Genomic DNA, 27082 nt, shown 5'->3' with positions numbered 1-27082 from the left:
TTATTCAATGCCAGTGTCACAATTGTACTAAAATACTTTTGCTTGTATACCATCTAGTTAGATCATGCCATATAGGAGTACACGTAGGGTAAAAAGGAAAATGGAATACAGTATATACAGCTGAAGGGTCTCGGCCCAAAACATTGACTGTTTACTCTTTTCAATAGATGCTGCGTGGCCTGCTGAGTTCCTCCGTATTTTGTGTGTGTTGCTATAGAACATAGTGTTACAGTGGCAGAGGAAGCAGAGTTCAGGTAGACAAATACAGTGCAAGGACCATGAAGAGGTAGATTGGGATTAGCATATGAAGGGTTTGTTCAAGTGTCTGATAAATCAGCATAGAAACTGTCCTTGAGCTGGGTGGGGCGTCAGAGAGAGGTGGGGGCATGGTATGTGCTGCCAGAGGAGGTGGTGTAAACAGATATGTTAGCAATGTTAAGGAAGGCATATGAACAGGTAGGGGAATAAAGGGATATAGACCCTATATAGGCAGATGGTACTGACATCATGGTTGCTACAGACATCATAGACCAAAAGGCCTCTTTCTCTGCTCCACTGTTCCATGGTCCTTGTTTATTTCAAGCATAGACCTTATTCATGATAAAAAATATATACAAAAGGAAGAAACAATGCAAAAGCATTAACATACATTAGTGTAAACATTAAAGAGAGAGAAAGCAAAATTTCAAACAAACATTGCACCATTGCCATGACATGGAGCACTGACATGATACCCCCTTCATTGTCTGAGGGGCTTCCCCACCCAGCTCCTGCCTCTCCATGTTTAACTGCAGAAGGAGTCCAGACTGTGCCTTTGCATTGACTCCCCTGAACCTCAGTGTTTCTCAGCATGAACGCCTGCAGCCTGGGTTGTGCCAGCATCCCTCTTCTCTCCTCTCACATTGGTCAGTAGATAGAAAAGCTTGAAAGCATTTACCACCAGGTTCAAGGACAGCTTCTACCCCTGTGTTATTGGCCTATCAAAATGAACAGGAGGGCTCTGGGGAGTGTTTTAGTACAGAGTGACCTAACAGTATAAATACATGGTCAGACTCATACCACTGTGGAAAAAGCTCCCCTTTAGATCCTTTCTAAGCCTCCTATCCCTCAACAAATCTTTGCCTCTTTTCTTAGATACCCCTACTATGAGAACTAGCATTTTACTATCTACCCCATTCATTCCCTTCATAGTTGTATATACTTCCATCAAATCACTCTTCAGTCTCTTCCATTCCAGGGAAACACACCTAGCCTATCCGGTCCTTTTTTTAAAAAAAAAAGCTGAACTGCTCCGATTCAAACAACACGCTGGTAAATCTCCTCTCTGCTCTCTCCACCACCTTAAGAGCAAAGAGACAGTGTAGCAGTTGGCATAACGCTTTACCTCACCAGTGATCACCGGTCAGGCTTCGAGTCTTGCCGCTGCCTCTGAAGAAATTTATATGATTTCCCAAAGACCGCGTTGGTTTCCTCCGCGTGCTCCTGTTCCCTCCCGCATTCCGAAGACGTGTGGTTAGTGTGAGGGTCAATGAGCTGTGGGCATGCTATTATGACATTGGAAGTGAGGTGACACTTCTTTAGACTGTGTTGGTCTTGTGACGCATATCCATGCAGGAGTTAGTGCAAAGCTTTACATTAGTGCAAAGTGATGGGTGGACCAAATAAACCGGCTACCGAGTGTGGAATTTGAAAGCATTTTGGAACCACGATCAATTGGGAAAGAGCTGTGAGGCAGTGGCAGGTAGGTGATAAATGGAGGCAGACAGAGCCTCCATTTGGCCAAATCAGCATATAAGAGGGAGATTGAAAATCTGGCTGAGTGGTGCCAGAGCAACAACCTCTCACTCAATGTCAGCAAGACCAAGGAGAAGGAAACCAGAGATTCATAAGCCAGGCCTCACTGGAGGTGGATCAGAGATGGAGCTGGTCGGCAACTTTAAATTCCTTGGTGTTATCATTTCAAACGACCTGTCCTGGGCTCAGCATACAAGTGCAATTACGGAGGAAGCACAGTAGCGCCTCTACTTCCTTAGGAGAATTGGCACGACATCTAAACCTTCGACAAACTTCTACAGATGTATGATGGCGAGTATATCAATTGGCTGCATCACAGCCAGGTATGGAAACGCCAATACCCTTGAATAGAAAGTCCTATAAAAAGAAATGGATAGAGCCCATTCCATCATGGGTAAAGCCCTCCCCAGCACTGAGCACACCTGCATGAAGTGTTGTCACAGGAAAGCAGCATCCATTATTGGGGACTCTCACCACCCAGGTCATGCTCTTTTCAGGCTGTTGCCATCAGGAAGAATATACAGCACCAGGTTCTGGAAGAGTTATTACCCCTCGACCATCAGGCTCTTGAAGCAAGGGGGATAACTTCACCCAACTTTACTTGCCCCATCATTGAAATGTTCCCACAACCAATGGGCCCACTTTCAAGGACTTTTCACCTCATGATCTTAATATTTATTGCTTATTTATTTATTTATTATTATTTGTATTTGCACAGTTTGTTGTCTTTCGCACACTAGTTGAACACCCAAGTTGGTGTAGTCTTTCACTGATGCTGTTATGGTTATTATTCTATATATTTATTGAGTATGCCTGCAAGAAAATGAATCTCATGTTTGTATATGGTGACTTGGATAATAAATTTACTTTGAGCTTTGAATGAAAAAGATACTTCACCGTTAAATTTGTCCTGGCTGTCTTAGATACTTAAGGGGAACAGGGAGGATGGGTTTCCTTGGAAGCCGGACAAGAGGATGTGGTTTGTGACAGACTAATTATAGGAACTGCTGACTTTTTTTTTCCCAAATTAATTTGCTGTCATTCGCAGGCTGTGTGGAGGGGATGGTGAATGGGTGGGGCAAGAAATACGTGGGAGAAATGTGTTTTCAGCAAATTTCATCCATATAAGTGTCACAATTGGGCAATAGGTCTTGGTGCATAATTCACCAAAACTGAAAAAAATTCACTAAATAACCACGGAATATTTTCTGCACTGGTTTAACGGCCCAGAAATTAATTCCCAGGGTACTTGCACCGAATACCCTAATTAGTTACACCAGTACCATCTACATTTTTGCTGAAATACATGAATTTTAGAAGCATGGATGGTTTTGCTATTGAACAGAGGGAAACCTTTAAGCAAACATGAAAATAAAACCCCAGATGTGTGAAATCTAAAATAAAAACCAGACTGTCTTCAACCTGAAATGTTATCTCCGTTTCTCTTTCTGCTACTATCTCCCGATTCTCTGTTTTAGATGAGCTCACTACTCTACTCTCTCATACACATGACAGTGTGGCCAGACACAGCTCAAACACCACATATAAATTTGCTGATGACACCACTGCTCTTGGCAGAATCTCATATGGCAGCAAGGAGGTGTATAGCAGTGAATTAGATCGCCTAAACTTCATTAGGAGTTTGAGGAGATTTGGTATGTCCCTAAATCTCCATAGATGTACTGTGGAGAACATTCTGAGTGACCGCCTGGTATGGTGATGCCAATCCACGGGTTTGAAAGAGGCTGCAGAGTGTCGTAGGCTCAGCCAGCTCCATCACGGGCACAACCCTCCCCACCAAGGATCATGTTTTTCGATTTCTCAAGTGCCTTCAATACTATACAGCCCTCATCGCTGAGAGAGAAGCTCCACTCAATGCAGATTGGCACTTCCGTTGTATCCTGGATAATGGACTTCCTGACTTGACAGACCACAGTTTATACGGCTTCAGAGCTGTGAGTCAGACATTGCTATAAGCTGCACTGATGTCCCACAAGGGACTGTATTGACTCCCTTCCTATTTACCCTGTATACTTCAGACTTTAGATACAACACTGAGTCATGTCATCTGCAGAAATTCTCCGATGACCCAGCAATAATTTGGTGTATAAAGGGAGGATGGGAGGATGAATACAGGGTCCTGGTGGAGGACTTTGTCAAATGGTGCAAGCTGAATCACCTGCAGCTCAACATCAGTAAGACAAAGGAGATGGTGATGGACTTTTTAAGAAGACTAAGCCTGCACTGCTCCCTGTTACTGTTGATGGTGAGGATGTGGATGCGGTGAGGGCCTACAAGCACCTGGATGACAGATTTTAGTGGAGCACCAACACAGAGGCTGTGTAGAAGAAGGGCCAGAGTTGCCTCTACTTCCTGAGGAGATTGAGGTCCTTTGGAGTATGCAGGCCTCTCCTTCACATGTTCTACCAGTCTGTTATCACCAGTACAATCTTCTATGTGACGGTTTGCTGGGGCAATGGCATCAACATGGGTGATGCCAACAGGCTCAAAAAACTGATTAGAAATTTTGGCTCTGTTATAGGAGTCAAACTGGACACACGGGAGGCTGTGGTAGAACAAAGGACCCTACAGAAAATCCTGGCAGTTCTGGACAATGTTTCTCACCCTCTGCATGCCACCTTGGCTGAACAGAGAAACACTTTTAGTAACAGACTAAGACAACTTTGCTGTTCCACAGAGTGCTATACAAGGATATGAGGTCATTCTTACCCTCAGCCATTAGGCTCTATAATGAGTCAATCTATTGGTTGGAATGTTAGACTGTTTGAGGTAACTTATTTTTTATTCTTTCTTACTTCTCTTCTAATATTTGTATATCTGTGCACTTGCAATGCAACTGTGACATGTAATTTCCTTTGGGATCAATAAATTATCTATCTTTAAAAGGTAGTGCCTCAAGAAGTCACCATCCATCATCAAGGACCCTCACCAACTGGGAGAAGCCCTCTTCTCATTACTATCATCAGAGAATAGTTTCTTCCCCTCTGCCATCAGAATTCTGATCTGTTCATGAATTCAAACACACTTCAGTATTCCTCCTTAGCACCATTTATTGTTTTATTGTAACTTATAGCAATTTTTAAAAAAAATTCTTGTACCATTGAGGCCCACCTTTGGTTAGGGTTGACCATGGATATTGTGTCCTAGCAGTCTATGTAATATGCAAGCCAGGGCAGTTCAATATGGAGAGCAGGCGGATGCTCATGCAACAGGCTCCCCCTCTCCATGCGGTTGATGAATTCAAAGGAACGGCAGAGACCAATACAGCTTGGCACCTGCGGTGTTGCAGGAGTTGACACTCAGGACTGCCTTAGGGAGTCCAGCTTCAGATTTTTCCTTGGGGTTTACTCCCAAAGCCTTCTCCATGAGTGGGTATAGCTAAAAGGCAGCGGAGGTTTGAGATCAGATTTTTCTTTCTCCGAGATGAGTTGTCAAGCTCGGCTGATGAACCCCATCCGCCTGAAGTGACTGGTTTTAAGGCACCAGTAACCCACCTTTGCCCCTTTTCCTATTAGAAGAGTTCCACTGGGCTTAGTAGCAAAGCCACACATGAAGGCAAGGAGCTGGACTTGGTTGTCAGAGGCTATTTGAGACTCATGTCATTGGGAACATCTAATAGGTAGTGGGAGCTTATCTTCACTGCCATCCCCAGCTATACCAACCTCGGAGAGCTTCTTGCACTGTACAGCTACCACAAAACAACCAAACTTATAACTTAGATCAGAGATAATGAACCTGATTCTGAGCTTCTGCACTAACGTGGTGTTCTGCTTTTGCATGCTGACATCTAATAATTTATTAATGCAATAAGATAGCACATTTAGAAAACAAGAGAAAATCTGCACATGTTGGAAACCCATAAAGTGCTGGAGGACATCAGCAGGCCCAGCAGCATCTGTGGAAAAGAAGTCAATCGACGTTTCGGGCTGAGACGCTTCAGCAGGACTAGAGAGAAAAAAAAAGATGAAGAGAAGATTTAAAACGTGGGAGGAGGGGAGAGAAACACAAGATGTTCAGTGAAACCACGGCGGGGGTGGGGTGAAGTAAAGAGCTGGGAAGTTGAGTGGTGAAAGAGATACAGGACTGGGGAAGGGGGAATCTAATAGGAGAGGACAGAAGGCCACGAATGAAAGAAAAGGGAGGGAGGAGCGCCAGAAGGAGGTGATGGGCGGGCAAGGAGATAAGGTGAGGGGGGTAAAGGGGATTGGGAATGGTGAAGGAGGGGAGGCATTACATTCAGAACACTGCTGCTTTGCAGTGAATTCAAGACTTCACTGTATCAAGAGCGCCCCATCTTCAATTAATATGCCATCAGTTCAACCTTAAACTTACACGCAGTGGCCATTTTATGAGGTATCTCCTATACCTAATAAAGAGGTCACTGAGTGCATGTCTGTGACCCTCTGCTGCTGTAGTCCATCCACTTCAAGGTTCAACGTGTTGTTCATTCAGTGTTTCTCTTCTGCACACCATTGTCGTTACACATGATTATTTGAGTTGACTGTCACCTTCCTGTCAGCTTGAACCAATCTGGTTATTCTCCTCCGAACTCTCTCATTAACAAGGCACTTCCCCCCCCACAGAACTGTCACTCCTTGGATGCTTTTTGTTCTTCACACAGTCCTCTGTGAACACCAGGGTCTGTTGTGAGTGAAAATCCCAAGGGTTCAGCAGCTTCTGAGACACTCAAACCACCTGTCTGGCACCAACCATTCCACTCAGTTCACACTTCTTCCCCATTCTGATATTTGGTGTAAACAACAAATTAACCTCTTGAGCATGCTTTTATGCATAGAGTTGCTGCCACATGACTGGCTGATATTTGCATTAACGAAGTGTACCTAATAAAGTGGCCCCTAAGAGTATGTCAATAAAGAGAAGTATGTAATTGAAAACAGGTATAATAAAATGATACAGAACATCTTGTACAACTGCATTTTAACTCTTATACTCAATGCCCTGACTGATGAAAGCTAGCCATGTCTTCTTCACCACCTGTGATGTAACTTTCCAGTTAATGAATATATTGAAGATGGAGACTGCCAGAGGTTTCAATATTAACAGGAATCGAAGGATATGGGGTTTGTGAAGCAGAGTGACGCAGTGGTGATAATTATTAGCCATGATCTTACTGAATTTTCACAGGGTGCTGCACGACCAGCTCCTGTTTCTAGATCCTATACTCCTACGGGTTAGATGCCTCAAAGAACAGACCTTGCTGTGTGGTTTATCGAAAAAAATAACAAACACCCACTGAAAGGTGAACAGTTGAGCTCCAAACATGAACGGAAGTAAAATCACGTAGATGCAGGAAGGGTGAACATTTTACAGGAGATGATGGCAGTTTTGGCTATCACATGCTGTGTGATTCATTACTTACGGCTTCCTAATGCAAAATTATTTATTTTTTATACATACTATTCCTGCAGAGTATGAATGCTTTTGAAAGAATATAAATTATTGTATTTTTGGCAAAATCTTTGGAATAATTGAAGCTGAGATATAGCCCAGGATGCGCTGGGACACATTATCAGTGAATTAAGCTGGGGTCATCGGGTGTTTCAACATCAGACACCCTCACCCAGGTGGCCCAGCTGGGGTGGACCAGGCCCCGGGTTTTGTCCCAGCAGCACTGGACCACGGATCCCACCTGTTGATCCATAGCGATCTGCAGGCACGCTCAGCAGCCTCTGTGGTTGTTCTGATGGCTTTTCTCTTTACACCCCCTCTCCAGCCAAGGAGAGAGTAGGGTCTGCAGCCACCACTACACCCCACCTCTATAAGCTCCGCCCGTCTCTGGAACTGCAATACCAGCCCCTGGTACACTCTAACATCTCCTCGATCCAGTCTTCCCAAGACACTGTCAGCTCTACTATGACCACCTGCTTTGAAATTTCTGACAGAATGGCCACGTCAGGCCTCAGTAATGACGATGCAATAAAGACAGACATCTTACTTTGTTTGCAAGTATAATCTTTCTGCAAGGAAAGGAATATTTGCTTTGACAGAGGCCTCCCCTTGGTGCACTTCCTCTGCCTTGAGAAAATATACAACATAACAAGACCATAAGGCATAGGAGCAGAATTAGGCCATTCAGCCCATCAAGTCTGCTCCACTATTCAATCATGTTTAATTTATTTTCCCTCTCAACCTTTTTCTCCCTGTAACCTTTGATGCCCTAATTAAGAATGTATCATGCTCCGCTTTGAAAATACACAATGCTAGCTTCCACAGCCATCTGTGGTAATGAATTCCACAGATACAACAAGCTCTGGGTATAGGAATTCTTCATCTCTTTTCTAGATGGACGGCTTTGTCTTCTGAGGCTGTAACCCCAGTTCTACTATAGGAAAAATCCTCCCTATGTCCACTCTGTCTAGCTTTACAATATTCAGTAGATTTCAAATGAAATCCCCCCCCCCCCCCCATTCTTCTAAACTCCAGCAAGTACAGACTCAGAGGCATCAAACACTCCTCACATGTTAACCTCTTTATTCCTGGGATCATTCTTGTGAATCTCCTCTGGACCCTCTCCAATGCCAGCAAATCCTTAGATATGGGGCTTAAAGCTGCTCACAATACTCCGAGTGACGTCTGACCAATGCCTGATAAAGCTTCAGTATTACATCCTTGCTCTTATATTCTGGTCCTCTCAAGATGAATGCTAAACATTGCATTACCTCCTTTACTAATGACTCAACCTGCAAGTTAACCTTTAGGGAATCTTACACTAAATTTGCTCCCCATTTAGAAAATACTCTACACCTTCATTCCTATGACCATACACTTCCCTACACTATATTCCATCTGTCCCTTATCTATCCGTTCTCCAAATCCTTCTTCAGACTTCCTGCATCCCCACTGCTAACTGTCTTGGCACTGTCCACAAACTTGGCCACAAAGCCATCAATTCCATCAACCAGATTATTAAACATAACGTGAAAAGTAGCGGACCCAGCACAGACCCCTGCGGAACATCACTAGTTGCTGGTAGCCAACCAATAATGAAAGACTCCTTCCACTCTGGACGTTCTCTCTTCTACCTCCTTCCATCAGGCAGATACAAAAGCTTGAGAACACAGAGCACCAGGCTCAAGATGAACTTCAATCTCAATGTTATCAGTGACTTGAATGGACCTCTAGTATGATGAAGGCAAACTCTCAACCTCTCACTCTCTCTACCTTGACAGGGCCTTGTACCCTATTGTCTACCTACACTTCATTCTGCATTCTGTTACTATTTTTTTGTGTTAGCTCAACATACCGTTGTTTTGAAATGCTGAGCCTGGATCTCACGCCAAAACGGAGCTTTTCAGTCTATGGTAGTACATGTGACAATAATAAACCAATTTCCAGGTTACTTTGCCAAATGTGGTCCTGAGGGATTCCGGGAACGATCCTATCATGGAAAAAATGATGGGTCCAAAGAGGTTGCCATGGCAACTGACTGAGCAGGGACACTCTGAGGATCTACACTGGCAGCTGGCGTATAGAACTGGCCTCTGATAACAAAGGGTGCTTTTTCTGCAGCCATTTTAAGCAAGGTACCAAAAGTGGAGATTCCACGAATTTCATGGATGCTCAGTTCAGTGCTTAAGTTTTATTTGTCGATTTTATTTTGAGATAGAGCATGGCAATAGGCCCTTCCAGCCCAATGGGCCCGAGCTGCCCAATTGCACCCATGTGGCCAATTACAGTATCGTAGCTGTTAGCACAACAGTTCCCAATTTCAGCCATTGCAATTCAATCCTGCCTGTGTGTGTAAGGGGTGTGTAACCCAGTATGTTCTGGGTGAGCCTCCTCCCACGTTCCAAAGATGTATGGGTTAGGGTTAGTAAAGTGCAGGCGTGCAATGCTAGCACTGGAAGCATGGCGGCACGTGCAGACTGCCCCCAGCACGTCCTCAGAATGTGTCTGTTGTTGACGCAAACGATGCACTTCACTGTACACTTGGTGGCCACTTAATTAGGAACTGGGGTGGAACCCAGTGTGGTCTTCCCATTCACTGCGAAGTTCGGCATGGTGTGCGTTCAGAGATGCTCTTCTGCACACCACCGTTGGTTATTTGAGTTACTGTCGCCTTCCTGTCAGCTTGAACCAGTCTGAACATTCTCCTCTCACCTCTCTCGTTAACAGGGCATTTCCCCCCAACAGAACTCAGTGTATGTTTCGATGTTCCAATGTACATGTGATAAATAAAGATAATCTTTATCTTTGATTAACTTATTAACTCATACGTCTTTGTGCAAGGAAACTGAAGCACCCGGAGGAAACCCATGTGGTCACAGGGAGAGTGAACACAGATGGCGACGGGATTTGAACCTGAGTCACTCATACTGTAATAGGATTAAGCCCTCTACTATGCTACCATACCACTGAGTTTGAAAACAATTGCACGGTGATGATTCAGTGTGAGTGGAGGAAAGGAGATTCCTACCCGTGTCCACTATTTCTTTCACAATCACTGCACAGTAAGGGTTCTGGATGTCTTCGGCCGGCTGTGGAGGTCCGATGTCAAAACTGGAGAAACCGATGCGGAGGAAGGGAGACATTTCGGCGATCTTCACCGTCAGACCTTGAGAATGAACAAAAAGAGGAACACTTAAAACATAGAAAAGAGAACAATATTGCACAGGACAGGCCATTCAGTCCACAACATATGTGCTGACCATGATATCAAATCAAACTAATCTCCTCTGCCTGCACGTGATCCATATCCCTCGATTCCCTGCATATTCATGGGTCAGCCGAAAAGCTTCTTAAACATCACTGTTGTGTCTGCTTCGATCACTGTTTGGACTAGTAAATGAGAGATCTTGTAGGGCAGGAGCCATTTGAAAACTGCAGGTCTTGTCGGGAGTGAGCCGTTGTTTGAGCCAAAAGAAAGAAAGAAAGGAGGTGTAAGCGGAGCGGCCAGTGCGTGAGTGGGGCAGTGTTAGAGTGCTCTGGGCTTGGCGCAACAGGCTTCAGGGAGAGCAGGCTTGAGCAAGAACAGACACAGGCTTCAAGTAAGTTTTTTTTGTTAGTCCATACCTGGTGTGTTGAGAATGGGTCCAGGGTTAGTGATAGGAGCTACAGGGAAGTACAGTAGTCACCCCCAAGTTGCAGGAGGCAGGTACCTGGGTGATTGTCTGGAGAGGGAAAGGCAATTGGCATCCAGTGCAAAGTACCCCTATGGCCATTGCCCTCAATAATAAGTATACTGCTTTGGATACTGTTGGGGGTAGGGAAGACATTCTACCAGGGAGGAGCCACAGTGAGCAGGTCTCTGGCACCGAGTCTGACTCTGCAGCTCAGACGGGAAGAGGGGGGGAAGAGGCAAGCTGTAGTAATAGGGGATTCATTGATTAGGGAAACAGAAAGGAGGTTCTTTGGACGAGAATGAGATTCCCAGATTGTATGTTGCTTCCTGGGTGCCAGGACATCTCAGATCAAGTTCACAGCATTCTAAAGGGTGAGGGTGAACAGTCAGAGGCCGTGGTCCACATTGATACCAATGATATAGGTAGTATGGGCGATGAGGCCCTGCAAAGAGAGCTTCAGGGACTTAGGTGCCAAGTTAAAGGACAGGTCCTCCAGGGTCGTGATCTCACGATTGTCTCCCATGCCACATGTTAGTGAGACTAGAAATAGGAAGATCATACAGCTTAACGCGTGACTAAGGAGTTGGTGCAGGAGGGAGGGCCTCAGGACTGTGTGTGTGTGTGTGTGTGTGTGAGTGTGTGTGGGGAGAGAACTTTGCGTAAATGCAGTGTGATGAAACACAGATGGTCGGATGCATTTCAGAGGAGTGACGTTACATGGGTACCAAAAACTGCATAACAAATATTCACTAAGACGAGTTGGAAATGTCACCGTCTGTGATTGCACGTGGAGAAATCCTCAGTGCATAATCAGAACAACAATGCTGCTTCATTCTTGCTAGGATATGTGATCATTTCTTTTAAACATCATTTTAATAATAAGGTTTATAATCATAGTCTGAATGGAAATAAGCGGCTCAGTGGACTAGTGATGAACTTCATGACCAAGACACCAACTCAAATCCCTCACCACATAGGGAAAAGGGACCTGGGAGGAGGGGGGGGCAACCTCTTCCAGCAGAGGGTGGTGAGTATATGGAATAATGAGCTGCCAGAGAAAGAAGCTGAGGCAGGTACAATTGAGGCCCAAGGACAGCTTCTATCCTGCTGTTTTAAAGCTACTGAATGGTCCCCAGTACTGCTCTCTCAGTCTATGTCGTCACGGCCCTTGCACCTTATTGTCTGCCTGCACTGCACTTTCACTGAAATTCAGCACCTCCCCATTGACCCTCACCGATCTTTGTCAACGCACCATAGACCTCATCCTATCCAGAAGCATCTCGGCAACTGCTCCGTCCATGACGGAAACCAGCCTCCCCTCCATAGACTCTGTCTGTACCTCTTCAATCCCTAGGTAACGCAACCTATACGGTCAAAGACCCACCCATCCTGGAATCCTCACCTCATCCTCCTTCCATCCAGCAGAATATACAAAAGCCTGAAAGCAGATACCACAAGTCTCAAGAACAGCCTCTAACCCAGTTATAGGACTATCGACCTGCTCCCCAGGACGACAAGTGGCCTCTTGAGCTCACAGTCTATACATTTCTTATTGTAATTTACTTTAGGTCTCGCGTGGTACTGCTGCCACAAAACATCAAATTTCACAACACACGTCAGTGACAATCAAATTGATTCTGATTCAGATTCCAATTTAGCAGGTGAAGTCTTATCAATGGGTAACATGATCACTAAGCAAGCCCAAAGCTATAGCAGTGAATCTTTGCTGGAGTTAACACATACAAGATGCTGGAGGACTTCAGCAGGTCAGGCAGCATCTATGGAAAGGAATACACAGTTGACGTTTTATGCCAAGACTTCATCAGAACCAGAAAAGTGGGGGAAGAAGCCAGAATAAGGTGAGGGAGGGGAAGGAGTACAAACTAGAAGGTGAAGCCCACTGGGGGTAAGTATTTGGGAGGGGGAGGGTGGATAAAGTGAGAAGCTGGGAGGTAATAGCCCCTACCTTCTTATTCTAAATCTCCCTCCTACCCCCGCCTTCCAGTCCTGATTCTAGGTCTCAGCCGGGAACATCGACTCTTTATGCCTTTCCATAGATGCTGCCTGACCTGCTGAGTTCCTCCAGCATTTTGTAAGTGTTACTCTGGCTTTCCAGCATCTGCAGAATCTCTTATGTTTGCGATAATGGATCTTCGCTTGTTGGCGAAGCTCCTCATGCAGTGCTGTGTAGTGTCTACGGTGCGGGGTAGTGTCTCTTTGTGACACCTCTGTGGGTTGAATTTGCACAGTAAGTTTTCAGCATCAAAGTAGGAGATCTCTCTAACAACTGAGCTGCTGTTTAAATAAACACGTTGACACCTTTATCCAAGAAGCTGATAAAAAACAATTCTGCATTCATTCAGGAGCAGAGTTATTCCAAGCAACATGCAGTGGAGCGAAAGGGTGTAAGCTACTGTATGAGACTGTAATCCGTGATGACCGACAGTTTATTTCACAACATGTTCTGATTTATATTTCCGCTGGAGCCAAAGAGCAAACTAATCATGGCTGAATCTCCAACACAACAACTGATAGGGAGCGGCATTGTCAAAGATGCTTCATTTAGACAAAACATCAAAACTGAGGTTTACTGACGTAATGGGCCCGTTTTCTGTCATTCATATAAAGGATGATATCTTTGCAGGCTGAGCCAGCATTTAATTGGCTATCCCTAGTTGCCCGAGAGGTGGTGGTGAGCCACCTTTTTATACCATTGTAGTCCTTGAGATGTGGGCAGACCCACAATGGTGTTAAGTATGGGTGTCCAGGATCTTGACCCAACAGCAGTGAAGGAACAGGAATATACACTCAGTGGCCACTGTTTTTCGGCCTCCTGAACCTAGAAAGAGATCACTGAGTGTATGTTAACGGTGTTCTGCTGCTGAAGCCCATCCACTTCAAGGTTCGACATGTTGAGCATAAAGAGATGCTCTTTTGCACAATTCTGTTGTAACACATGGCTATCTGAGTTACTGTTGCCTTCCTGTCAGCTTGAACCAGTTTGACCTCTCACGTTAAGGCATTTGCTCCCACAGAACTACCGCTTACTGAATGTTTTTTTTCCCTTTTTTGCACCATTCTCTGTAAACTCTAGAGTTTCTGAGATACTCTAACCACCCTGTCTGGCACCAACAGTAACTCCAGTAACTTCGGGTCATATTTCTTTCCCATTCTGATAGTTGGTCTGAACAACATCTGACCCTCTTGACCATGTCTGCATGCTTTTATGCATTGAGTTGTTGCCAAATGATCAGCTAATTAGATGTTTGCATTGACGAGTGGATGGACTGGTGTACGTAATGATGTGGTATTTCTGTGCTCTATGGCCTTGAGGGCCATATCCAGGCTGTGGAGTTCCCCAGCCTTTTGGTGCCCTTGTCCTTCCAGCTGGTCGAAGTGGTGGCTCCTGAGGAGTCTGGGCCAGTTTCTGCAGAGCGCCCAGTAGATGGTACAAAACTGCCGCAGTGTGCCCGTAGGGGAGTGAGTGAATGGGTGTGGATGGTGTCTCTATCAAGCAGGCTGTTGTGTCAAGGTTCTTGAGTTTTATTGAAGTTGCACTCATCCAGGCAAGTGGACAGTGTTCCATCACACTGCTGGGGTGGCATGTCAGTGTAACACCATCACAGTACCAGCAACCCAGGCTCAATTCCATCACAGTCTCTACAGAGTTTGTACTCTCTGCCCATGACCGCGTGGCTTTCCTCCGGACGCTCCAGCTTCTAAAGGGTTGTAGGTTAATTGATCACATGATGGTGGGGAATTGGATGACGGTGGGGGGTTTGGTGACATGGGGGGGGGGGGGTCGGGGGAATGGCAATGCCACTGAATGAGAGAGGGCGAGAGCGGGTTGTTTCCTTGTTTGACATCGCCATTGCCTGGCACTGAGGCTTCCTAAGGCATTGGTCAGGCCCCTTTGGAGTATTATGTGTAGTATTGGGCCCCTTATTTAAGAAAGGACGTGTTGGCATTGGAGAGGATCAAGAGGACATTCATGAGAATGATCCCAGGAATGAAAATATTAACATACGAGGAACAACTGATGGCTCCAGGCCTATGCTCACTGGAGTTTAAAAGAATGGGGGGGGGGGGGGGGCGGGGGAGTGCGAGGTACACAATTTTGAAAGGCCTAGATCAAGAGGCTGTTTCCAGTTGTGGGGGTGTCTAGGAGCAGAGGGAAAAACCCCAGAATAGAACGGAGATGAGGAGGAATTCTTTCAGCTAGAATCGGTGGAATTCATTGCCACAGTCGGTTGTGGAAGCCAAATCATTGGGTATACTTAAAGAAGAGACTGATAGACTGTTGGTTAGAAAGGTCATCAAAGATTAGAGGGTGAAGGCAGGAGAATGGTGTTGAGAGGGAAAATAAGTTAACCATCACCGAATGGTGGAGCAGGCTTGATGGGCTAAATGGCATAATTCTAATCCTATGTCTTATAGGTGTGTAGTTCAAAGTTAGTTGTTTACCACTAGTCCAGGCCTTTTTGTGCACTGTTCTGTTATACAATGATATAATGCTGATGAAGGGATTAGTGCCTTGGTCAGTATCTGTCCCTCAGAACAATAAATAAATCCTCCTTGACCATTTTGTCATTATCACAACCTTGCATCACCACACTGCAATCACGGAGTGTGCTGGGGCTGTGTACGGTGCTATAGAAATGAAAGCCTTTTCACAACTCACCTGAGATCAAGAAATTGTGAAATTGGATGGCTTTTGGGAGGAGAACTATGTGTGTCTTTAATGTTAAGAGATAGATGTCTGTGCATGAACCCATAATTTAATTCTTGGTCAATTATTGGGGAACCATTTACCTACTTCCCAAGATTGTTAACGTCCTGATTCGCAGACACAAGGAGAAGAAAATTAAAAATAAATGAACTGAAGATTTGCCACAGTTGCGTATTCACCCTACCTACAGTATGGGTGCAGACACAAGAGATTGCAGATGCTGGAACCTGGAGCACAAAAGATCAAATGGCTGGAAGACCTGAGAGGGTTGGGCAGCATCTGTGGAGGGAAAGGGACAGCCGATGTTCCGTATTGAGTACCTGCATCACGGTCAGGTGAAGTGCTTCATGAGATTGCGATATCATTGGGCCGGCACCAGTACGGCGCCAGTAATAACTGATCGGGGTTTAATTACTGCTGCTGCCTGTAAGGAGTTTGTACGATCTCCATGTGGGTTTCCTCCCACGTTCCAAACACGTATGGGTTAGGGTCACTGAGTTGCGGGCATGCTACGTTGGTGCAGGAAGCGCTGTGGCACTTGCAGGCTGCCTCCAACGCAATCCTCACTGATTTGATTTGGCACAAATGATGCATTTCACTGTATGTTTTGATGCACGTGTGACAAATAAGATAACCTTTATCAGCTCGTCACTGAAAAGCCATTTGTCAGTGGGACATTTTTAAGCAGCTGATGAACTGATCTCTGACATTTCAGGTATATTTTCAAATTCTCATTGAGAGGCAGCTGCCATTGAAGGTTTTGGATGGAACTCTATTTGATGTTCAAAGGAGAGAAGCGTTCTCTGATGAACAAAGACATTCTTTGCCCTTTCATTAGAATTTGACATGAGAGAAGGACTGCTGCTTTTTTCAGGAAACACTTTGATTGGCTTCACAGCATAATTATGCCTCATTTTACAGGAAGTCCTGGTTAAGCATAGAAATGGTCACATTGGCAAAATGCAATTTAAAAATTGCAATGCACATATACAAAAGTATGAGACATGCAGTGAAGTGTATGTGCACACTTGCCTTTAGATGGCTTCCAAGCAAGAATAATGTGTTGCACTTGCAATGATAGACTCTTGTGTAGGTTCAAGCATTTTAATTTTACCCCAAGTTAGGAATTTAAGTAAAACTTCAAATTCTCTAATTAAATGCGGTTGGAAAAGTTACCCACAGATATCTACCCCACTTCAATAAACAGGTTTATTGCAGGTAAAGCAACATATATCAATAAACATAAATCCTATTCTCAAATGTTAAGGCTTTTTCATTTTGAAAACCAATTAAGTGGATCTCAGAACAAGTGATTTCCACCCAAATATCAAAACTTTCTCTGTACAGATGCGGAAGATTACTCTCAATTTTAGAATGATTTCTCAGTTCTGCAAATGAGGAGCATATATTTTATATTAATGTATATATAATAGAACCAGAAAATTCTAGAAGCATTCAGCAGGTCAGGCAGCACCCATGGAGGAAGATTTTTAAATCAGTATTTCAGGTCAAATGCTCACAAATGATCTTCAACCTGAAATGTTAATTCTATTCCTCTCTCCACAGATGATGCCTGACTTGCTGAGTTCTTCTCACATCTTCTGCCTTCATTTCAAATTTGCAGAATCTGTTTTTTTTGACGTATTATTTATACGATCAGAAATTTATTTAGCAAGGTATGGATTTTGCTAAGCAAGTTTTAATATGAAGTTATTATTTACAGATTACAATCTTTTCCATGAACACTGGAATCCACGCCTTCAGATTGACAGCTGCCCTTAAGTGTTGTCACACTTTAGCACATTTTTTGATGTGTTAACTGCAGTAAGAGGTTGGAAGGAAGTGTCTCCAGACCAACAATAACAACTTGTGTTAATGTGGTACCCTTCAATGCACACTAAAACTGTTTTCCTTTAACTTGCGAAGGAAGTTGGTGCTCAGGACTTTAGACGTGACATAGCTAGAGGAAGAAACTCAGTAAGGGCAAGAGCCAATGTTATTTCAGATGGAGAAAAAGCCCAAGCATTATTATTATGTTATTAGTGCTATCTTTATTACTGCTAGGTTATGAGCTGAAACGGTTTGCATTTTATGCATCAGTGTGCCATGGATTTAATGCAGTGATTATTTTGTTAGTAAGTGGTTAAGGATAGTTTTTAAAGAAGATTAATTGCTCAAAGGCCTAGATAGAATGGATGTGGCGAGGATGTGGAGAGGACATTTCCAATAGTGGGATTCTCTTGGATTAGAGGCACAGCTTCTGAATGGAAGGACCCTTTATCTAAGAAAGGCTGTATTGCCATTGGAGAGAGTCTAGAGTAGGTTCAGGAGAATGATCCCAGGAATGAAAGGGTCAGCGTACAGTTTAAAAAGCATTTGATAGCTCTGGGTCTGTACTCACTGATGTTTAGAAGAATGGGGGGGAATCTCACTGAAACCTATGGAATATTGAAAGGCCTAGTTAGAATGGATGTGTAGAGGATGTCTCCTATAATGGGAGAGTCTAGGAGCAGAGGGCACAGCCTCAGAATACAAGAACATCACTTTAGAACAGAGCTGAGGAGGAATTTCTTTAGCCAGAGGGTGGTGCTCTGTGGAATTCATTGTCACAGACAGCTGTGGAGGCCAAATCACTGGGTATATTTAAAGTGCAGGTTGATAGGTTCTCAATTAGTAAGGGCATCAGGGGTTATGAGAAAACAGAAGAATGGGCTTGAGAGGGGGGAAAATCAGGCATAGTCAAATGGCAAAGCAGACATGATGGGACAAATGGTCTAGTTCTTCTTCTATATCTTACGGTCTTGTAAAAGACCAGAAAATTCAGAATCAGTCTCATCAATATTAGATAACATGAAGTTTTCTCTTTCGCAACAGCAGTACCGTTCAAAGACATAAAGCAAATACCGGTACATAGTACAAAAATAAGGAATAACAAGGTCGTGTTCATGGATCACACAGAAATGTGATGGCGGAGGGCAAGAAGGTGTTTCTAAAATGTTGAGTGTGGATCTTCAGGTTCCTGTACCTCCTCCCTGATGGTAGCAATGAGAAGAGGGCCTGTCCTGGGTGGTGGGGCTCTTTCATGAAGGATGGTGCCTTCATGAAGCACTGTCTCGTGAAGCTGTCTTCAACAGTGGGGAGGGCTGTGGCCACTTTGCAGCTGTATCATCTTGTGATCTTGTGCATCGGCACCTCCCTAATAGTTCGTGATGCAAACTGTCTGAATGCATACCACCGTGTATCTATGGGGAACTGAGCTGTGCACTTCCCTCCTGTATAATACCCAACCTTCCACTATCATTCACCGTTTCTGTTCCTAGAACATGTTACGACTATTTTTAATCCACGGGCTTTGGTTTTCATGACACACAGATTTTGTGGCCTTTTGGAAGTTCACATAAACCGTGACTGCATTTTACCCATCAACCCGCTCTGCTAGTTCATCAATATACTCCCAGTTTGTTTGGTGTGAGTTGTCTTTAACAACTCTATGCTGGTTCTCTCCAATCAATACGCACTTGTGCAAATTGCAAACAATTTGGTTTGCTTCAGACGGTTGCTAGGGAGATTGAGAGGATGGACAGATGGTGAACAGTGAAAGCCAGATAGTGTGTGAAAGCATTACCTACACCTACTGAAAACTCACCTGGTATAACTCTCAGCTGTAACAGCATAGGAATGAGCCATTCAGCCCATTAGGTACATACTGACACATATCAGTAACTATGCTAATTCCCACTCACATCCTTTGACCGGAACATCATCAGCCTCTACAACAAGCTCACTTCTCATCACTACCATTGGGGGAGGAAGTACAGGAGCCTGAAAAACCCAGACTGAATGATTCCCAAAGAGCTTTTCCCTCTGAACAGTCGATGAACATGACCTCATTATTCCTCTTTTGCATATTTATTTACATGTTATTGCAATTTATAGTAATATTTTATGCCTTGAACTGTACTGCTGCCACAAAACATATGTCAATGATAATTAAAAATGGCTCAGAGGTTTCTTCATTTTCATATTAATGATTTTATTGAATTTACATGTTTTTTAATGAATGCATTTAAAAATCATTAATTTCAATAAACTTTTTCAGTTTTTTAATGAATTTATTCAATTCATCTGGAAGTCTCTGACCATAGGAGATGTAGGAAACAGAGTGAGGTCCCTGATAGTGCAAGCTGTCAACAGGTCACTACAGGGATAGTAGTGCTCCCCCTCTCTCTCTCCCCCCATCTATCTATCCGTGCATTTATTAACTTTTGGAACCTATACTAAATTTTTTATGTCTTCCACTGTACAGCTGCCACAAAGCAACACCTCATGACGTATGTTAAGTGAGAATAAATTTGGTTCTGATTTTGATGTATCCCTGCCAGCTTCTCTCCCACTTGCACCCAACATCTGTCCTTTGACTCATTAACTTACATCAGCCAGCCAGCTCACTAGTACGCCTTTGAAATGTGGGAGGAGACAGGAGGGAGCCAGCAGAGACCCACGAGGTCACCGAGAGCACATGCGTCCTCCACACAGACAACACCTCAAAGTCAGACTCGAACCAGGGTCCCTGGAGCTGCAAAGCAGCAGTATTGTCTGCAGCGAGGACAGAGATGAAGGTGGAACGATGTGGGGAAGCTGTACCTTGTTGCCGTGTGACCAGACTGAGACTTACCCAGAGGTGTCTGGGCCACGAGGGAGTGCTGAAACTTCCCGTCGGTTCCATCTTTTGAACAATGGCTACCAGCAATTAAAGATTAGCTTTACTTGTCACACGTACATCGAAATGTAGAGTGAAATGCATCGCTTGTGAGATTTTCTGGGGGAAGCCCTCAGGTGTCTCCATGTTTTACACCAACATAACATCCCCACAATTTACTAACCCTTTTGGAACGTGGGAGGAAGCTGGACCACTGGGAGGAAACCCATGCGGCCACGGGGAGAATGTATAAACTCCTTACAGGCATTGCCGAAAATTGAATCCCAATTGCTGGGACCATAAAACGTTATTCTAGTTGCTATGCTACCGGACTGTCCTAGAGATGAGTGGGTTTCATAGAACAGTACAATACAGGATAGGCCCTTCGGCCCATGATGTTGTGCTGACCTAATGAAACTGGGAATTAAACACCTAGCTAAACTAGTCCCTTCCGCTTATACAAGGTCCGTATCCCTCCATTTTATTCAAATTCATTTGCCTGCCTAAGAGCCTCTTAAGCACCTGGCTCGTATCTGCCTCCACTCCCATCCCTGGCAGGGCATTCAAGGGGCTGTGTTAAAAAAAAACTTGCCCCTCTCCTTTGAATATACCCCCTCTTACCTTAAATCAAGCTCTGATGTATTATGTGCTTTGACCCTGGGAAAAAGAAACCGTCTATCAATGCCTCTCATAATCTTATAAACCTCTATCAGGTCTCACCTCAGCCTCCGCCACCTCACAGAAAACAACCCACGTTTGTCCAACCTTTCGATAAAGCAAATTCCCTCTAGTCCGGGCAGCATCCTGCTAAACCTCCTCTGCGCACTCTCCACAGCTTCCACATCCTTCCTGTCATGGAGCAAGCAGGACTGAACGCAGTACCCCAGATACGATGGTTTTATAAAGCTGCAACATAATTTCTGGACCCTTGATCTCAGTGCCCCAACGAATAAAGGCAATCATGCCATAGGTCTCCTTTACCATCCTATCAAACTGCGGAGAATGGCTACGTAGACCATTCATAAAGATTTATTTAAGCAAGTTCAAATTCTAAACACAACAGATTCTGCAGATGCTGGAAACCTTGAGCAATATGCACTAAATGTTGGAGAGACTCAGCAGGTCAGGGAGCACCGATTGAAGGGAATAAACAACCGAGGTTTCGGGCTGGGCCCTTTCATGATGACTGGAAAGGAAGGAGGAAGAAAGCAGATTAAGTAGTGAGGCAAAGGGGAGGAATTCAAACTGGCAGGGGTGATTGGTGACACCAGGTAAGGGGGAAGGGAGCTGTCGACGTTTTGGGTCGAGACCCGTGATCATTCCGGAGAATCCGGAGGCCCAATCAGCAGCGGGAGCAGAGCACAGTGACAAGGCCTCTCGCAAGTCAGCGATGCTTGTTTAAAAGGAGACCTTCATGGGCGTTTGGACATTCCAAAGGCCCCATCAGCAGCGGGAGCACAGCATAGCAACAAGGTTTCTTTTAAAAGGAGATCTTTGCGGGTGTTTGGATATTCCAGAGGTCCAATCAGCAGCGGGAGCAGAGCACAGCGAATTAAATACAAGTACAGAAGGTACAAGTGGGGCGGCCATTGTTGGGAGTAGGCTAGCGGTGAGGTAGGAGTGTCAGGCTTTGGCTCAAGGGAGGCTTCGGCTCAGAAGAGGCATTGGCTCTGGTTAAGTTTCTGCTACGGTTCCCTTTTTTTCTCTCCCTTGCTGTACTTGGTGTAGTAAATGGGTGTTGTGTGTTCTTTAAGCCGGATGTCGGAGTCCAGGCAGACCCAGAGTCTCCCGGGGAACTACATCTGCATGGCGCATCCAGCTGCAGCTCCTTGAAGACCGTGTTGGGGATCTGGAGCAGCAGCTGGATCACCTTCAGCTTGTACGGGAGAGTGAGGAGATCATCGATCAGAGTAACAGGGAAGTAGTCACCCTGAAGTTGCAGGAAGCGAGTAGCTGGATGACTGGAGAAATGGAAATGTGAATGGCCAGTTAGCACAGAGCACCCTGTGGCCATTCCCCTCAATAATAAGTACACAGTTTTGGACACTGTTGTGGGGGATGACTTCCCAGAGGAACACCACAGAGACCAGGTAACTGGCACTGAGCATGGGTCCATGGTGCAGAAGGTGAAGAGGGAGAAGGGGAAGCGGTAGTGACAAGGGCCTCAATAGTCAGAGGAACAGACAGGAGATTCTGTGGACGTGAACGGGACACCTGAATGGTATGTTGCCTCCCAGGTGCCAGGGTCAGGGACGTCTTGGATCGCATCCACAGCATTTTAGAGATGGAGGGAGAGCAGCCAGATGCCTTGGTACATATTGGTACCAATGACATAAGAAGGAACAGCAACGAGGTCCTGAAGAGAGAATTTAGAGAGCTAGGCAGAAAACTGAGAAGCAGGACTTGCAGAATAGTAATTTCTGGATTGCTGCCTGCGCCACACGCTAGTGAGGGTAGAAACAGGATGATCTGGCAGATAATGTGTGGCTAAGAAGCTGGTGGAGGGGGCAGGGCTTCAGGTTCTTAGTCATTGGGATCTCTTCTGGGGGAAGTATGACCTGTACAAAAGGGACGGGTTGCACCTGAACCCGAAGGGGACCAATATCCCCATGGACAAGTTTGATACAGCTGTTGTGGAGGGTTTAACTAATTTGGCAGGGGGGTGGGAACTGGAATAATGGACTCAGGATAGGACAAATGGTAAAAAAAAAAGCTAAGATAGCATGCAGTCAGACTGTCAGGAAGGGCAGGCAGATGATCGGATAAAATTGCAGCCAGTAGGGCGAGTATCAGTGCATTAGGGATGCTGAATCAAAAACAGTAGCAAATGCAGTACTCAAAGTGTTATATCTCAGTGCACAGAGTACAAGAAATAAGGTGGGTGATCTTGTTGCACTTTTACAGATTGTTGGGTATGATGTTGTGGTCATCTCTGAATCGTGGCTGAAGGATGTTTGGAGTTGGGAGCTGAATGTTCAAGGTTACGCATTGCATCGGAGGGATAGGAAGGAAGGCAGAAGGGGTGGCATGGCTCTGCTGGTAAAGAATAGCATCAAATCAATGGAAAGATGTGACATGGGATTGGAAGATGTTGGATCTTTGTGGGTTAAGTTAAGAAACTGCAAGGGAAAAAAGGACCCTGATGGCAGTTATATACAGGCCTCCCAACAGTAGCTGGGATGTGGACCACAGGTTACAACAGGAAGTAGAAAAGGCGTGTCAAAAGAGCAATGTTATGATAGTCATGGGAGATTTTAACATGCAGGGCGATTGGGAGCCAGTGATCGCAGTACGATTGAGTTCAACTTGAAATTTGATAGGGAGAAGGTAAAGTCTGACGTAGCAGTATTTCAGTGGGGTAAATGAAATTACAGTGGTATGAGAGAGGAGATGGCCAAAGTGAATTGGAAGGAGCTGCTGGCAGGGATGACAGCAGAGCAGCACTGGTGTGAGTTTCTGGGGAAAACGAGGAAGGTGTTTTCCATGGTGGGGGAGTCTAGGACAAGAGGGCACAGCCTCAGGTCAGAGGGGGGTCCATTTAAAATAGACATGTCAAGAAATTTCTTTAGCCCGAGGGTGGTGAATTTGTGGAATATGTTACCAGGCGGCTGAGTATATTTAAGGCAGAGATTGATAGTTTCGTAATTGGACACAGCACGAAAGGGTACAGGGAGAAGGCTGAAAATAGGGTTGAGGAGGGGGAGAAAGGATCAACTATCTCAAGGTGCTCAGTAAAGCTGGAATCCTGACAAACAATTAGTCTAAGTGACAGTCACTATGAAACTACTGGCCTTTGATGAAAACTCTGATTTCCACTACTTACTTATTTTTTATATTTTTTGTTGTAACATTGAACTTTTCACTATATCGCACAGTATTGCTGCTGCAAAACTACACATTTCACAATACGTGTCAGTGATAATAAACCTGATTCTGAATTTGTCTCACTAACATTAATTGAGGAGAGGCAATCTATCATTTTTGCCTGTACCTATAGATGTGTGACTCCAGATCCACTTTTGGGGTTCAGGGGCAACTAGAAATGGATGCTGCAAACTCATCTATGTCGGAGGATGGATTAAATAAAACAATGCCATCACTTGAGATTCTTGAGATTAAATTCCAAAAACCCAGTCATGATAAGGCCATAAGACATAGGACCAGAATTAGGCCATTTGGCCCAACAAGTCTGCTTCGCCATTCAATCACAGCTGATCCTTTTTCTCCCCTCCTCAACCCTATTTTTGGCCTTCTCCCTGTAACCTTTGATGCTGTGTCCAATTAAGAAACTATCAATCTCTGCCTTAACCTTGAAGGAGGCTGCAGAGGATTATGGATCTAGTCAGCTCCATCTTGGGTACTAGCCTACAATGTGCCCAAGACATCTTCAGGGAGTGGTGTCTCAGAAAGGCAACATCCATTCTTAAGGACTCAGGGCGTGTCCTTTTCTCAGGGTTGCCATCGGGTAGGAGGTACAGAAGCCTGAAGGCACGCACTCAGCAATTCAGGAACAGCTCCTTTCCCTCTGCCATCCGATTCCTGAATGGACGTTGAACCCTTGGACTCACTTTTTTATTATATAGTATTTCTGTTTTTTGTACTTCTTTTAGTCTATTCAACGCACATATACTGCGATTGATTGATTTATTTTATATATATATATTCTGTATTATGTATTGCATTGAACTGCTGCTGCTAAGTTAACAAATTTTACATCACACGCCAGTGATAATAAACCTGATTCTGATTCTGAGGTGACTGGAGGCAAAGTAACCAATCTGAGGATGCCTCACACTTCGGGATCAAATAATGAAAGTATTAGTTCAGATGGAGAGAACATTGAAAATGTAGATATTTACATTTTTACAAAGGTACTGGCAACTCTAGCTTTAATATCCCGTATCATTTGTGAAGTGATTCACAGAGTCAGGCAGCACAGAAACAGGCCCTTTGCCCAAATGGCCCATGCTGACCAAGATGCCTATCGAAGCTGACCCCATTTGGCCATCAACCCACTGTTACTTCATCAAAATACTTCCAGTTTATTTGCCAGGAATTGCCTTTAAAAAGAATCCATGCTAGTTCTCTCTCTACTTGTGTGAATTGCAAACAGTTTGGTTCTGCTTTAGACGGTTGCTAAGGAAACGGAGAGCCAGCAATTAACAGCACAGCCCTGGATCTGGAGTTAAATATGAAGAATGGGAGGTAGTTTTCCCTCCCTCCTTCTTCCCCATCAAATTCATGAATAGTTCATGAATGCTACCTCATTACTTCACTTCTGCATCACTGAATTTTGTAATTTATGGTAATTTTTATGTACCGCAGTGACAAATCAACAAATTTCATGTCATATTTTAGTTACAATAAACCTAGTTCTTCTGATGTTGATCCATTGACTTCACTACTGCACTTGTACTTCACATTTATTTAAGCAACCAAGTTCAAATTCTAAACACAAGAGATTCTGCAGATTCCAGAAATCCTGAGCAACACGCACAAAATGGTGGAGGATCTCAGCAGGCCAGGAGTGTTTAGGTAGAATGGCCCATTTCTTTGCAGTATTCCATGTATAATCCTTCCAATAACTGAAGGATTATATAGCATCTTTAGGAGTGGAATAAACAGTCGATGTTTTGGGTCAAGACCCTTCATCAGGACTGAAAAGGAAGGTGGCAGAAGCCAGGGTTATCATGGTGGGATTTAAACCCACAACTCCAAATCACTAACTCAGTCTCACTTACACACAGTAAACGCTGTGTGACCATCTCCCTGTGTCTGTTGAATACATGGAATAAGATAACCCAGGAAGGTGATGGAAACAGGTAGTGTGAAGAAGTTTTTTTTTGGGGGGGCGCTTTGCATTCTTATTTGAGATGTGAGTACGTGAAGTGTAAGCAACACAAACAAAATGCTGGAGGAAATCAGCAGGCCAGGCAGCACCAATGGAAATGAATACAGTCGACACCTTGGGCTGAGAGTTGCTGAGTTCCTCCAGCATTTTGTGTATGTTGCTTGGACTTCCAGCATTTGCAGACTTTCTTTTGCTAGCAAGTAAAGTCTGGTAGTCTTTGGAAGGATATCATATGGAATGCAGCAAAGAAATGGGGCATACTGTCCAAGCACTCTGTTAGTCTTTATGTTCCACTTATGCTTTCTCCATTTTTTCATCTAAATCCAACAGTGTGATCCTCTGTATTCTTGCCACTCCTTGAGATAAGATCCTTCATCTGAAATTTTCTTGGACTTCATGGTGACCATTTTCCATCATGAAGAACTCTTCACCATCCAAGACATGCCCTCTTCTCATTACTATCATCAGGGAGGAAGTACAGGAGCCTCAACTGTTTAGGAACAGCTTTGTCCCCTCCGCCGTCAGATTTTTGAACAATCCATGTTGTTTTTTTTTTGTCATCCTCACAAGCAGATTTTCAAACCTTAATTTTAAAAACTTAAAAGCTTTAATTGTGAAAAATTCTGTTAGGTCACTGCCAAAATACTAGATCAATGAGTTTGAAGAGATTTGGCATGTCATCAAAGACTAGCAACTTTCTACAGAATGTACGTTGGAGAGCATTCTGACTGGCTGCATCAATGTCTGGCGCAGAGGCGCCAATCAGTAAAGAGCTGCAGAGGATTGTAAACTTAGCCAGCTCCATCATGGAATCGAGCCTCCCCACCATCGAGGATATCTTCAAAAGGCAGTGGCTCGATCATGAAGGACCCTCGCCATCCAGAACATGCCCTCTCCTCATTACT

The 27082-nt window shown here is 44.4% G+C and overlaps 1 protein-coding gene across 1 annotated transcript in view; it reads right to left on the bottom strand.

Annotated features, from left to right (window-relative positions):
* prkcq (protein kinase C, theta) overlaps positions 1-27082 on the bottom strand; it is a 123731-nt gene that overhangs the window by 63767 nt on the left and 32882 nt on the right. Inside the window, exon 2 of the mRNA XM_073066531.1 lies at positions 10253-10390. Coding sequence (XP_072922632.1) covers positions 10253-10367 — 115 coding nt within the window. The 5' untranslated portion in view covers positions 10368-10390. The remainder of the gene's footprint in view (positions 1-10252; positions 10391-27082) is intronic.

The sequence above is a fragment of the Hemitrygon akajei genome, chromosome 14 (genome assembly GCF_048418815.1).
Source record: "Hemitrygon akajei chromosome 14, sHemAka1.3, whole genome shotgun sequence".
NCBI classification, from domain to species: Eukaryota; Metazoa; Chordata; class Chondrichthyes; order Myliobatiformes; family Dasyatidae; genus Hemitrygon; species Hemitrygon akajei.
This window is presented reverse-complemented; position numbering and strand designations above follow the sequence as displayed.